The 13,008-nt window shown below is 43.2% G+C and overlaps 2 protein-coding genes across 4 annotated transcripts in view; one reads left to right on the plus strand and one right to left on the minus strand.

Annotated features, from left to right (window-relative positions):
* The first annotated feature begins 260 nt into the window (after nt 1–260).
* TEX38 (testis expressed 38) lies at nt 261–1,746 on the plus strand. 2 transcript variants are annotated; one of them, XM_039224530.1, is made up of 3 exons: nt 305–372; nt 458–597; nt 1,007–1,746. In XM_039224530.1, the coding sequence occupies exons 2-3, from the start codon at nt 594–596 to the stop codon at nt 1,612–1,614; spliced, it is 612 nt and encodes a 203-aa protein (XP_039080461.1). In that variant the 5' UTR covers nt 305–372; nt 458–593; the 3' UTR covers nt 1,615–1,746. The 2 variants fall into 2 exon arrangements, with proteins under 2 accessions (XP_039080460.1, XP_039080461.1); XM_039224529.1 differs by lacking the exon at nt 458–597 and having other exon boundaries at nt 261–372.
* Nucleotides 1,747–3,293: 1,547 nt separating this feature from the next.
* Nucleotides 3,294–13,008, minus strand: part of EFCAB14 (EF-hand calcium binding domain 14) — a 39,995-nt gene continuing 30,280 nt past the window's right edge. For both annotated transcript variants that reach the window (XM_039224525.1, XM_039224524.1), the window contains 3 exons: nt 11,178–11,289; nt 10,042–10,167; nt 3,294–6,694 (listed from right to left, as the gene is read on the minus strand). In XM_039224525.1, coding sequence (XP_039080456.1) covers nt 6,519–6,694; nt 10,042–10,167; nt 11,178–11,289 — 414 coding nt within the window. In that variant the 3' untranslated portion in view covers nt 3,294–6,518. The remainder of the gene's footprint in view (nt 6,695–10,041; nt 10,168–11,177; nt 11,290–13,008) is intronic.

Here is a 13,008-nt window from a genome sequence, read left to right on the forward strand (position 1 = left end):
GCAACATGGATAGACCCTTGAGAGACCGGGGGCTCCTTTCCTGGGGGGTTCTGTTCACCATAGGGGTAGGGGGTGGAAAATTCAGTGGGTGGGTCAGTCCTTGGCAGAAGAGATACACCATACCTATGTGACACCATTGGATTAGAGTCCTTTTCCTTCTGTTAACCCAAGACTTCACAAGCCCTGCCCCTAGAATGTTTAATGCTCAGAACCCAGTGACCTCACCTTTAGGGAACAATGAGGCTGAGCATTACAGGGACTCCTATTGGCTGGGCAGATGGGTAGGTGAGCTCCCTCTCCCCAGAGCCATCAGCTGGGTACCAAGGCTCGACCTTATGGATTCGCAGCGGGAAGACCTGAGCCTCCCTAGTGGTAAATGCCCCCCTTCAGTCCCTGCCCCTCGCTTTGTGCCCTTAGTTTGGGGCAGGCACTCAGGGTAGATCTTTTACATGGACAGGGTGATGGCTGCCCGCATGGAGGAGTGAAAAGCAGTTAGGATATCGTTTCCTCTAGAAAACTAAGGATTGAGGGCAGAGACCATGTTTCTCTGCTGAACCAGAGGGGGGTGAATACCCTAGGGCCATCACAACTGAATGGGTAAGGGATACGGTGGAATGGGATGGGATACTGGTGTCCCCATCAACTGATAAACTTTTACTTCCTTGATGGGCCTTGCCTTTGGTAAGGCTTCTCAATCTGATGGATTGGATGGGTCCAGGGTGGCGAATCAGAGGCTTGACCAAGCCTGGGCAGGTCATGCCCCCTCTAGACCTAACTTTCCTTATCTGGTAAGGACTCAAGGTGGCCCCTTAAGCTCCCTGGAAATCTAGCATTGACAGAATAAGAGAATGATGAGACAAGTCAATGAGGAGGGACGGGAGGAACAGATAGTGGTTGAGTGGATGGGATAACTGATGAAAGGGCTAAGGAAAAGAATGAGAAACAGCTCAGGCCCCAGATTAGAGCTATCAGCCAGCTTGCCTCTTTTTCTTTCTTATTGCCTTAGTGTGGGTCTCATTGTACTTTGGAATCCTGGGGCTGTGTTCTGTGGCAACCGGTGGCTGCATTCTCTTTCTGCACTGGAGGAAGAAGTTGCGACGGGAAGAGCGTGCCCATGAGTGGGTGGAGGTGATGAGAGCCGCCACGTTCACCTATAGCCCCCTGTTGTACTGGATTAACAAGCGTCGGCATTATGGCATGAACACAGCCATCAACACGGGCCCTCCCCCTGCTGTCACCAAGACCAAGACTGAGGTCCAGAATTTAGGTCCTCTGTGGGAATTGGACATCCCTGGGCGCAGGAGCTCTGCTGCCCAAGACAGCAGCCCCATGGAGGAGGCCCCTGCACTCCCGCAACCTGCACTGCAGCTGGTCCCGCAGGAGCCCTTACCTTCCCCAGTGCTGCAGTCCCGGACCAGCTCCCCGCTCCCGGTGCCGATCTTTCAGGAGGTGCCCTTTGCCCTTTCCCTGTGCAATCTGCCCCCAATGCTGAACCACTCGGTCTCCTACCCTTTGGACACCTGTCCTGAAAGGAATGTCCACTTCCATTCCCTCCCCACTATGGCCCATGGAGACCACTGCTTCAGTGCCAAGCCTTTTGCTTCAGAATTGTAGCCTCCTCTCACTGAGGAGGGGCAGAGGGGCAGAGCAGGAAAATAGAGCTAACCTCAGGGAGTTGGTACTGACACAGAGGCCAGAACTCATCTGGATGTCACATTATTAAAGACTAAAAAAAGTCCAAAGCTCCCTTGTGTCTCATTTGTCTTTAGGAGGGCAATGTCCTTCCCCTGTTTGATGGAGGCACTTTGCAAACCTAGCTGAAGGTCACCAAACCACAAGCGGGAACAAGAGGGCTGGCTGTGGGGAGACACACTGGATCGATACACATGAACTCAACATCCTATTCAGTATTTAAGACCAAAAATGCATGCCAGGCCCTGGGCTAGGTATCCAAAGACACTGCTGTGCTGTGGGATATTAAGTTCAGCTGTCGTGAGTGACAGCTGCTGAGGGGGTATGAGTTATGGCGATTCACAGTGGCCTTGTCACAGACAAGTCATCATGAAATCCACGAGCCACGCTGCATTGCTGGCTCAACTGCGTTATTAATATTGATGATGCATTGAGTTATGGTTGTGTTGTCACTTCTCATACAAGAAAACTGCCAAATAGACATCATAATCCTCTTGGTTCCAAGAACATCTGGCATATCGTTTTTCTGTTGCAAAGCCAGGTCTTAAATTTACATCTTCCTGGCATCAAAGATCTTGAAGCCTTCTCAGCATACCCCATAGTGTCCCTACCCTAATGATGTCTCGTTAGAAAATATTTGGCAAATGATTGTGTGCATGACTGTAGAGTGTGATTAACTTGGTCTATGGATTGGTTTAGGACTGCTCATTAAACCCCCTAAAATTACACACAAAATATATCTTTTTTCTCAAATCTTAAAAGTTATGTTTTAATATTTATTTTTCAGAGTGTGAATGGGGAAGGAGCGGAGGAAGGACAGAGGATTTGAAGAGGGCTCTGTGGTGATAGCAGCGAGTGCAATGCAGGGCTTGAAGTCACAAACCATGAGATTATGACCCAAGTCGGAGTTGGATGCCTAACCGACTGAGCCACCCAGGCATCCTGGTTCTACTTTAAATATAAGAAGGCCCAACTCTCCCCTAGGATATAAAAATTTACCTTCACTTGAGGAATGAGGGAATCATCTCACCATATGTGTAAAAGAGCTAAGCTTTCTGTAGTCTTCCCTGAAGGGAAGGGCCTTCAATTGTGTATGTTTGCTTCTGTGTGTGTAATCCTAGGACCCTAGCAAACATGTAGAGCTTATTTTTCTCAGTGTATGAAAAAGCCCCAGCCCCTATATGACCCCTCTCTTAGAATGGATTTCTTCCACCCCCTTCCCTTCAGAAAGCAGTGGAACATTCCTTGTAAACATGCTCTTCCACTGAATCTTTAAAAAATGACTCCCAAGAACCAGAAAACCCCCAAACAGAAAACAGCAATGGAGACGTAAGACGACCTTGGCTGATACAGAGAAGGGAAGGGCCTCACTTCTCCCTCACCGCTCCCCCCACAACCCCCTATTGAAGTGAAGATGCCCAAGCAGGAGCCTTCACTTCTTTAGGCCGGACTCTGCCATTCTTAATGCACACTCTTTCCCATCTGTTAGTTGTTGCTTTTGGGAGGAGGGAGTCTATAAAAATAGGGATCAAAGCACATTTCTTTTCTTAGTAATTGAAGGTCAGAGGGGAGGGGGACCTTTAGTCACAGACACAGTGGGAGAAAAAGGAAATGTTTTATTTAGATAAATTAAAATAGCTGTATTACTGATATGAAATAAGCAAAGCTTAAGTCAGAGACCTTGAATTCACTCCCTACATAGAACCAAAATTGCTTATACAGTACCAAAATAGCTCCACTAAAGCAAAGTAGATTTACATTTCTTAATATGAGAAAACAACAAGGTAGGTTAGGTTCGTATAACAAACAATACACACTCTATAATAAAAGTCTCAGGAATACCCAAATGTGTTCTGGTTTGGATATGAAAGAAGGAACCACATCTAGCTGGTGTTCGTAAGCCAATGAGGTGTGTAGCAAACAAAAGCTGTCACTTAAAACAACTCAACAGCAGGCCATTAGGAGTATGAGCCCATCACAGTCAAAGTCTTCAACTGTGACGAGCAAGACCAGTGGTGGAAGTGAGGGACAACAGGTACGCCCAGCAAAGCAACGTAACGTGAGGAAACACCAATGGAAGGAAAAGTAGTCGGTGGCAGGTGAAGGGTGTCCCCTTTAGCTTTGCTGTATCAGACACGTTTCTAAGTGCCAAGTCCCTCTCTGCCCTTAGGATGGATGACACTACAGTCATCCCTAAGCCAGGTTCTCTACTCCTTTGATTCTTCTCTTCCTAGAATACCTTTTTGGTCCTCTGATTTATAGGGAGGCTAAGTAAACATTATCCCAGATAGTAAGGCAAAAGAAAAAAAGGGCCAAGAAGCAGTGCTTTGGGTAACTTAGGAAAGCAGCAGCAGTAGGAGCTGCCAGAGTAAAAAGTTAAAAGTATCTGAAACAGAAACCAAAACCCAATCTTCCCCTGAGATGAGGCAGATGTGGCTTGACTACAGCTCAGAAGTCCCAGGCTGGAGAAGTTAGGACAACTTACAAATGAAACTCCCAAATTAACACTGAGTGAGTGGCTTATAAAACTCTTAAGCCAGTGAATCTGACCAACTTGGAACAAAAGAGCTCAACAAGCCCTGGGTCAGCCCAAGAGACAGGGCAGCAGTTACAGTAAAGGGATTCAGTCTGAGGGTGAAGCAGAAACCCTTCCACCGATGTGGCAGGGAAGACGCACATACTGCTGGCTCCGGGACAGTGCTAGCTAGCCAGACAAGCTGGGGGTGGGAGGGACGGGTGACCAACTGGAAAACAAAACTGACTTCTCCAGGTATAGCTATCTGCTACTAAAGAAAAGTATAGGCAACAAAGAGTTAAAGTGCCCTCAAACGTATCTGCCTATGAATAAGAATTTAAAACTAAAAAGGACAAGCTACATTACCCTCAAGTGTATTTCATATAAATCAGTTCTCAAAAAAATACCTTCCAGGTACAGACATACTATTTATGGTACAGTATATACAAATATAGCAGTATAATTCAATTTATTGCTAGAATTTTATTTGGTTGTTACAAAATCTGTAAGGGTATATATATTTAAAAAGGGGGTGGGCATGGAAGGCAGCCAGAAGAAAAAGAGTTATCTTCAAGGTACCTAAAGTGCCAGGCTAGTTTTATACTATATTTTAACCTTCCCAAGAAAGTGAAATAGCTCAGATGGGCAAGGGAAAGGTTTTTTTGTGTTTGTTTTTTTTGTTTTTTCCAAAAGAGAGAAGCACAAGCCATTGTGAGGTAAGCAGACACATTCACGGGAAAAGACTTCATCCTGCTTTAACTAAATTTTAATATTTTTAGAAAAAAAATCAAGGTTAAACTGAACATCATATAAGGAAAAAACCCAGCCCTAAAATGCCCGACTGCATCCATGGGTAACAGGGCAACTTGGATAAAGTTAAAATAGAAATGAGCTCTACTAAAGAAGTCTATGCCGTGAAAGCTCCAGTTTCTCCCTGATGTGGCCTACGGCACCACTTAAGTTTCACAAAGTTTCTCCTTTTGTGTTGTCCAAAGCCTGCCTCTTCATATAGCACAGCACACACACAGGTGTAATTCCTTCCGGTCTGGGGACCTTTCCCACTTTTCTGGGGGCCTACAGAAGTATTCAATGGGAGAAGTATTGCACTTGCTTGTTATGAGATCCGAAGAAACTTGCTACCACCACATGAAGCCCCCGGTACAGGCCTGCTCCACATGGTTCGGCATCCTCTGGACAGAGCCCCTCTAGCTACTTCTGAGCTGACAACTGTTAAGGGAAACAGGATTTCATGTGCTGCAGTAGGCTTCTTTGGCCTCAGGCCACAGAGGAACATGAGGTTCTTCTTAGTAAGCCTCCAGGTAAAATCTCAAGGACCTTCCTGGGTCAAAATGAGGAGCAAAGCTATCCTCTAAAGCTCCTCCTGGGTAGCCAGGCTGTGACAGTGAGCGGAAGAGTGCTGCCCTGCCCCTCAGAATGGAGACCGCGTCAGAGGTGGCGGTCAGCTCTAGCTTGAGGATGGACTTAGGTGGGTGAGTGAAGATAATCTAGCTCACTCAGTGGGGAAAACGTAGCTCCCCACTGGATAACAGGATTCAAAGTGAGAAAAAGAACCCCAACAAGACTTCTCTGGTTCAGAGGCTGGGATTAGCTGAGGGGACAGGAACAAAGACCCAGAATATTATTTTCCTGACCCTGGGGGCAGCACTGTCCTACGGTGTCACCTCCCCAATCTACTCCTCAGCTTCCGGGCCAAACCCCGCGGCAGCACCGTAAGGAGACAGGGACATAGTTTCAGTGGTTAATAACAAGTCATTTGTTTACATCCTGTTTCAAACCATTCTTCCTACTTCCCATAAAATATGCACAATTCTTTTTCATTTTAAATATTTACAAACAGAAAAGGTCTACCTTTTAAAGGAAAGACATTTTCTGAGCCTGTATAAAGTGCAGCTAATTTAAGGCAAATTTATGTGAAATATAAAAGGTGGCTTATTCTCTCTATATATACATTTTCCCGTTTTAAAAGATAAGGTCTCCTTCCCTAAAAAAAAAAAAAAGGAAAGAGGAAAAAAAAGAGGGCTTGACTTTTCTCTGGCAAGTTTGAAATTAAGATCTTAATCAGTTTTAGGAAATGAGGGATTTCTGAGTATCACATAAGTAAAACGGCCTTCTTTTTTTTTAAAAAAAAAATAACTTTTTATAGCTTTTTCAAACAAGTTAAAAGGTGGCAATGTGTCTGCTACAGTAGTTTGGAGGATTGGAGGATTGATGGGTAAGTAAAACAGTTGTTCTTGTTAGGTGAGTAGATATTAGGTAGTCCTGGGTGTATATCTAAAAAAGCCTGATGAGACTAGACACCTAAAGCTACCCTTAGCTCCAGGAATGAATATCTTCCATCACCATCAGAATCAAACTCCTTCAAAGTATCTAGTCCTGGCACAGCAGAGCCCAAGGAGTTCCAGATGTCCTGGTAGGTCAGCTTCCCATCCATGTTCTGGCCAGTCTTGTGGAATAAATCCTGAAGATCTGTTAAAAAGGAATTACAGAAAATATGTATGTCTATACATACATATAGCTACATTTACTTAACAGTTTGTTTAATTTAAATAGTTTATTTTATTTTTATTTAAATTTTTAAAAATGTTTTATTTATTTCTGAGAGAGAGAGAGAGACAGTATGAGCAGGGAAGGATCAGAGAGAAAGGGAGATACAAAATCTGAAGCAGGCTCCAGGCTGAGCTAGCCGTCAGCACAGAGCCCAATGTGAGGCTTGAACCCACGAACCATGAGATCGTGACCTGAGCCAAAGTCAGCCTCTTAACCAACCGAGCCACCCAGGTGCCCCTAATTAGTTTATTTTAAAGTTTACTAATTTTTGAGAGAGTGTTTGTGTGCGTGGGTGTGTGCATGCAGGAGAGGGGCAGGGACAGAGGGAGAGAAAAGATCCCCAAAAAGCTCTTCCCTGTCAGCACAGAGCCTGATGCGGGGCTTGAACGCATGAACTGTGAGATGATGACCTGAGCCAAAATCAAGAGTCAGACACTTAACTGACTGGGCCACCCAGATGCCCCAAATTTACTTAATAGTTTAATAAGTAGCCTCAACTGAATCCAAAGCACAAAAGAAAACCTATTTTGCAGACTTTGTTTCCAAAAGATAAAGTTTAGTATCTCACTAAACAGAAAGACAATTCTTCATCCTTTACGAATGAGAGGAACTACTGAATGGCACTATCCTTCCAAAATAGAAGCAGTGACAGATAATCACAGGAGAAAGAGTGGGCTGGGCTTTCTCTCTGTCCAAGGCCTTCCTTATAGATTTTCCAGACTTTACTCTTATGTTGAACAGGTAAAAAGGACTGCAGAGGCCTCAAGAGCTAATGATAGGAGCTGAGCCTGTAAAACAGACTCTGGCATATTGTTAGTTAAACAGAGTTACTATGACCCAGCAATTCCATTCCTAGGTATATACTCAAAAGAAATGAAAACATATGCCCACACAAAAACTTGTACATGAATGTTCACAGCTGCATTATTCCTAAGAGCCAAAAGGTAGAAACAATTCAAATGTCCATCAGCTGATGAATGGATAAAATGTAGTGTTATACATACAATGGAATATTATTCAGCCATAAAAAGGCATGAAATACTGCTACATGCTACAACATAATGGACCCTGAAAACAGGCTAAGTGAAAGAAGCATATACAAGGCCATGGATCATATGATTCTATTTATATGAAACACCAGCACAGGCAAATCCAAAGATTTTGGTTGAAAGATTAGTGGTTGCCAGGGTCTTAGGGGTGGGGGAATAGAGAGTGAGTATTTAACGGGTACAGGGTTTCTTCTGGAGAATAAGATAATGGTGATGATTATATAACGTGTGAATATGCTAAAAACCACTAGATTATACATTTTAAAAGCGTGAATACTATGGTACTATGAAATATATGTCAATTAAAAAAAAGAAAAAAGAACCAGAGGGCTACAGATCTCTTTAAAAGCGATATAGTATATATAAAGCATCAGGCACATGTGCTCTCTCTCTTTCCCCCCAGCTGAGAGAGAGACCACTATCACCAGTTGATCTGTAGCATCTTTTTTATTTCCAAGATATTATTTGAGCCAATAGGATTGGAAAGTTTCTATCAATAGTCTCTTCTGGTATTTTCTCAACGGTCCCATAATGAACACTTAGGAGGGCTGATTATTCACATAGTATTTTAAAAGGAGTTGATTGTGTCTCCACAGAATGACTTAGATTTAGTCTAATATCAAGAGACAGTCAGGAGGCTAAGGTTTCTTTAAAAGTCTTCCTCAATCACTTCCTCTCTTCATGTAGCCAGCTCCACACTTGGATTCTATAGGCCCCTTGCTGTTTGGTACTTAGGAGGAACGGCCTCAAGGGAGGGGAAGCAGTGCATCCCCTCCATCAAGGAGTTCTGCAGCCAAGCTTCTGAAGAAGGCTCTGCTTTCACTCCTGAGACAGCCCCAGCGTAGCAGCTCAAGAGTCTCAAAAGCTCTCAAACCCAGAAAAGCAGGTGGGACGCTTGTTCTCAATGGCTGCCACCAAGTGGCTAGCTGGAAAATGTGTCTTTTTGTGCATATGGGGTATGAGTTTATAAAATGTGCTATGCACTTGGCAGCAGTATTCAAATAAAAATCCTATTGCTGCTTCGGGTCATTTCAAAAGTGTAGTCATCCAAAGTATGTAAGGCCTATGTTAGGGACTGAAGTACAAATGTTAAGGTGGCTATTTCTCAATCTGCTCTAACAGTCTTTCCTCCATGCATTCTCATCAATTCTTGATGTAATAAATGCAGAGTGGGAGAAGGCACCTGTGTTGCCAGTAAACACAATTTAACATTCTTCTGTCTCCCCAGAAGGCAGAGAGAAAAAAGCCTGGAGATAAGAGAAAAAAGTAATGCATTTATATGGCAATAGAAATTTAAGTCTTCTATGCTTTAACATTAATTGTAGCCTGTAGATAACTCAGTCACGTAACAAATATTCACGTGTACCGGGCCTTATGCTAGAGACTGGGAGTAAAGCCAATTTTCTATCTCCCCAGGAAATTACAACACAGTGACATGTGCTAAACAGGGGCAAACACAAGATATTATAAAAGAGCAGGAAGAACCTAATCCAGTCCTGGGAGGTAAGAAAATGTTTCCTGGTGGAATGGTATCTAAGCTAGGGTGGAGAGCCAGGCAAAGGTAGGTGGACAGGAATGAGTGATTTTCCAGGCAGTTAGTGAATGCAAAATCTGGAGACTGAACATGAAGAATAGTGCACACTGTTGGAAGCAAGGCAGACACATTTTTTTCTATGAATCATATCCTTCTTACTAATGTTTATCTTGCTGGTTCAGCCAGAGGACCCCTCATTTTTAGAGGGCCTTCGCAAACAGGGTCAGCTTGTATTTTGCTATCCCAGGGTATCATAGTTGCCTGTTTGCCTTCTCCACTAGACTGACACATCCTGGAGGAAAGTAGATCATGTCTTACACTGTATTTTTACTGCTTAGCACTGGGTCTAATTAGGCACTCCCTGAATGAATGAAGACTATATTGTGGATTGGTTGAGAGTGCAAACTTTGGCGTCACACTGCCTCGGTGTGAATTTTGCATCAGCCTGTTATTTGCTGTGTGGACTTAGGCAGTTTCCCTATCAATAAAATGGGCAGAATACATGAATATTTATGTTCTCAGGATTGTTAAAAGGATTATATAATATAATGCATGTCCTATCAAGTATCTAGCTCACAGGAAGTGCTCAATGTTAAGTATGATTCTTTTTCTTAGAAGTTAAAAAAATGAAAAGGTTATAGCTTTGAACATTTCCCCTATTACTCGATAGTATAAACATTTACCTTTGATGCTAGAGATTCCTGGTAGGGCAACAGGTCTTAGCTGGGCAGTTTTCTCAATGTGAGCTCCAGGAGACTGTGGAAATTCTGACCATGCTGATGGCTTTGATGTGAAACTCTGTACTTGCTCTGTAACAAACACAAATCATTTTATAGTATTATCAAATCTATACCAAAATAAACCAGTACTAATGGTCACCTTTTAGGGCAGTTACATATGTACCAAGTAGCACAGTGACCATGTGAAGTTACAGGCATGGGTTGGGATATGTCGTGTGGGTAAGTGAAGATCAACCAGTCTCATATAACATTAAGGTTTAAGCTGTGGTCCCACGGGAAGCTCTTCTAGTACAAGTTAGCTTTATATAGGTTTAGATGCTAAGGGTTTAAGCTGCAAGTGAGAACAGCATTGGATATCTGATATCCCAGGAGCCAACCATGCGCCTGATCCGGGGTATGTGCCACCAGATCGGCTGGTGCTGAAAGAGGGCTATTGCACGAGTATGTAGCATGATGTTAGGATAAGGCCTCCCACTGTAGACTGTTTGTTCCCCCACCCAAAAGAGAGTAAGAGAAGTTGTAATGCTTTCCCCAAAGTGAAAAATATTCATGGGGGGGAGGGGAAGGGTCAAAGCCAATCCAGTCCAGTGCTTTAAAAAGTTATGTCCTCGAGGCATCTGCTGATATTGATTAGGTATGTCCCTAAAGCCAATGGCCTTTCCAACTCAATGATCCCATCATTATTTGCTAATGGTTTTTCAGAAGGACTAATATTTATTTTTAAGTAAATTTTATGCACTTAGAGTAATGAAAAGACTCCCATAAACAACATTTAGGGCTGGTTTAATATATACTATGACAGCTACATTTTTGCCCATAATTGGATGCAGACAGCATGGAGAAGTCTATTTCAAGCTAAACATTACCCATTCTTTCCTTAATAGACTGGAATACAAATCATGTACAAAATGGTTTTTTCCTAAATGAAACCAAAGTGTATCATCTTCATCTCGGTGCACTCAGGCATCATTCCCTCGGTCTGATCAGTCCTGCTGGAACACCTGTCCCCACTCCCTGTGTGGGAGGCGAGCTGCCCAAGCCTGCGTGAAATATGCAGAAGCCAGCCCTGAGTATCTCACCTTTGTCGGTGGTGTTTGGAGGCCTGTTGCTCTCAGGTTTGTTTGTGAGAGCACCGATCAGCTGCAGTTTCTCTCTGAGCTTGGATACTTGAGAATCTGAACTATCTTCTTTCTGCCCAAAATAAAGATCACAGAAGGCTTAAGGTGGAACGAAGACTTTATCTGATTCTTCATTATATTCCCAGAGCCTATTTAGCAGGTAGTGCTTGACTCCAGTAGGTTCCCTATTAAAGGTAATGAAGGAATGAATCAACAAATATTAGAGATACCTTTGGTACTGAGTTGATGAGGGCCTGGCTGGATTTGAGACTAGACCATTAAGGGGACATTATGCGACAGGGAATGTGAGATTCACGGTGAACATTTGGCTGACGGGGGAAGGCAGGCGTGTGTCAGCAGTAAAGGAAATAGTACCCTTGCTCAGGTGCCCATGCAACACCCATTTCCTAAATGAGTAGATATTATTTTCTAGGAGCTATTTCACACTAAATAATTCCTGAATATCTTACTTTACCTTGTGACTAGACAACTTTAGGTAGAGTTTTATGCTCTTATCATCTTAAAAAAAAAAAAAAAGAAAAAAAGGCAACCAACCCTGGCTTTTCCTTTTCTCCCCCTTCCACGCCCTTGAGGGCTCAACTGGTGGCAGGAGCCATAGGGCTATAAAATTTCTAATACCAAGTTTACTTACTTATATTTTTTAAAAAAGTTTTTCCCTACACCCTTCCCTCATCCCTCATTTCCAGGATGATCGAGAGTGACATACAAAAAAAATACATTTAATTATAAAAAGACAGAAGTCTGTTTTCTACAAGGCTTAGGTTTTTTATATAAATATTTTCTTAATTTAAAAGAGGGAGAGAGAGAGCACAGCGTGGGAGAGGGGGAATGGGACAGAGGGAGAAGGAAAGAGAGAAAGAGAGAATCCTAAGCAGGCTCCACGCTCAGCACGGAGCCTGACGCAGGGCTCGGTCCTATGACCTTAGGATCATGACCTGAACCGAAATCAAGAGTCGGATGCTCAACTTACTGAGGCACCCAGGCGCCCCAAGGCTTAGGCTTTTCTAACTGCTTAGGCTAGTGTGATAGGTCCTGATCCTGTGTTCAGTCAGAACACGGACTCATTCTGTGTGTGTGTGTGTGTATGTGTGTGTGTTTGTGTGTGTGTTTTTAATTCAATTATTTCTCTGACCTTCATTTCTATTCTAATAATTATATAGAAGATCACCCCTTTATTAAGGGGCTAATATATGGACACGATGACTAAAGCTAGGTACTAAATACTTGAAGAATTTATGAAGAAATTAAAGAGAAATTATATCTGGTTAGGATGCTTAAATGAAATAGGACAGAGGGACCAATGCACTGGGATGACAGTTAAAAACAAAAAGGGTCTGAAAGCAAAACCAGGAAATTTAGGCAAAAAATGTGCACAATTCTGATGTTTATGTGATTCTGACGTTTATTGTTAAAATATGAACTGTTGAGGGGCGCCTGGGTGGCTTAGTTGTTAAGCGTCCGACTTTCGCTCAGGTCATGATCTCGCAGTTCGTGGGTTCGAGCCCCGCGTCGGGCTCTGTGCTGACTGCCAGCTCAGAGCCTGGAGCCTGTTTCGGAGTCTGTGTCTCCCTCTCTCTCTGACCCTCCCCTGCTCACGCTGTGTCTCTCTCTCTCTCCTAGAAAAAAAAAATATATATGAACTGTTGCCAAAATCACTAGTTTCTAGCACTAACCACCTGTTACTTTCTGCGTTCAACATTTATATCTGGATCTTCAATTTTTCTTGTCATTCACCAGGTGTGGTATTTTTATTTATTTATTTTTGCAGAAG

Source organism: Hyaena hyaena, unplaced genomic scaffold, assembly GCF_003009895.1.
Source record: "Hyaena hyaena isolate Hyena2069 unplaced genomic scaffold, ASM300989v1 scaffold_1675, whole genome shotgun sequence".
NCBI classification, from domain to species: domain Eukaryota; kingdom Metazoa; phylum Chordata; class Mammalia; order Carnivora; family Hyaenidae; genus Hyaena; species Hyaena hyaena.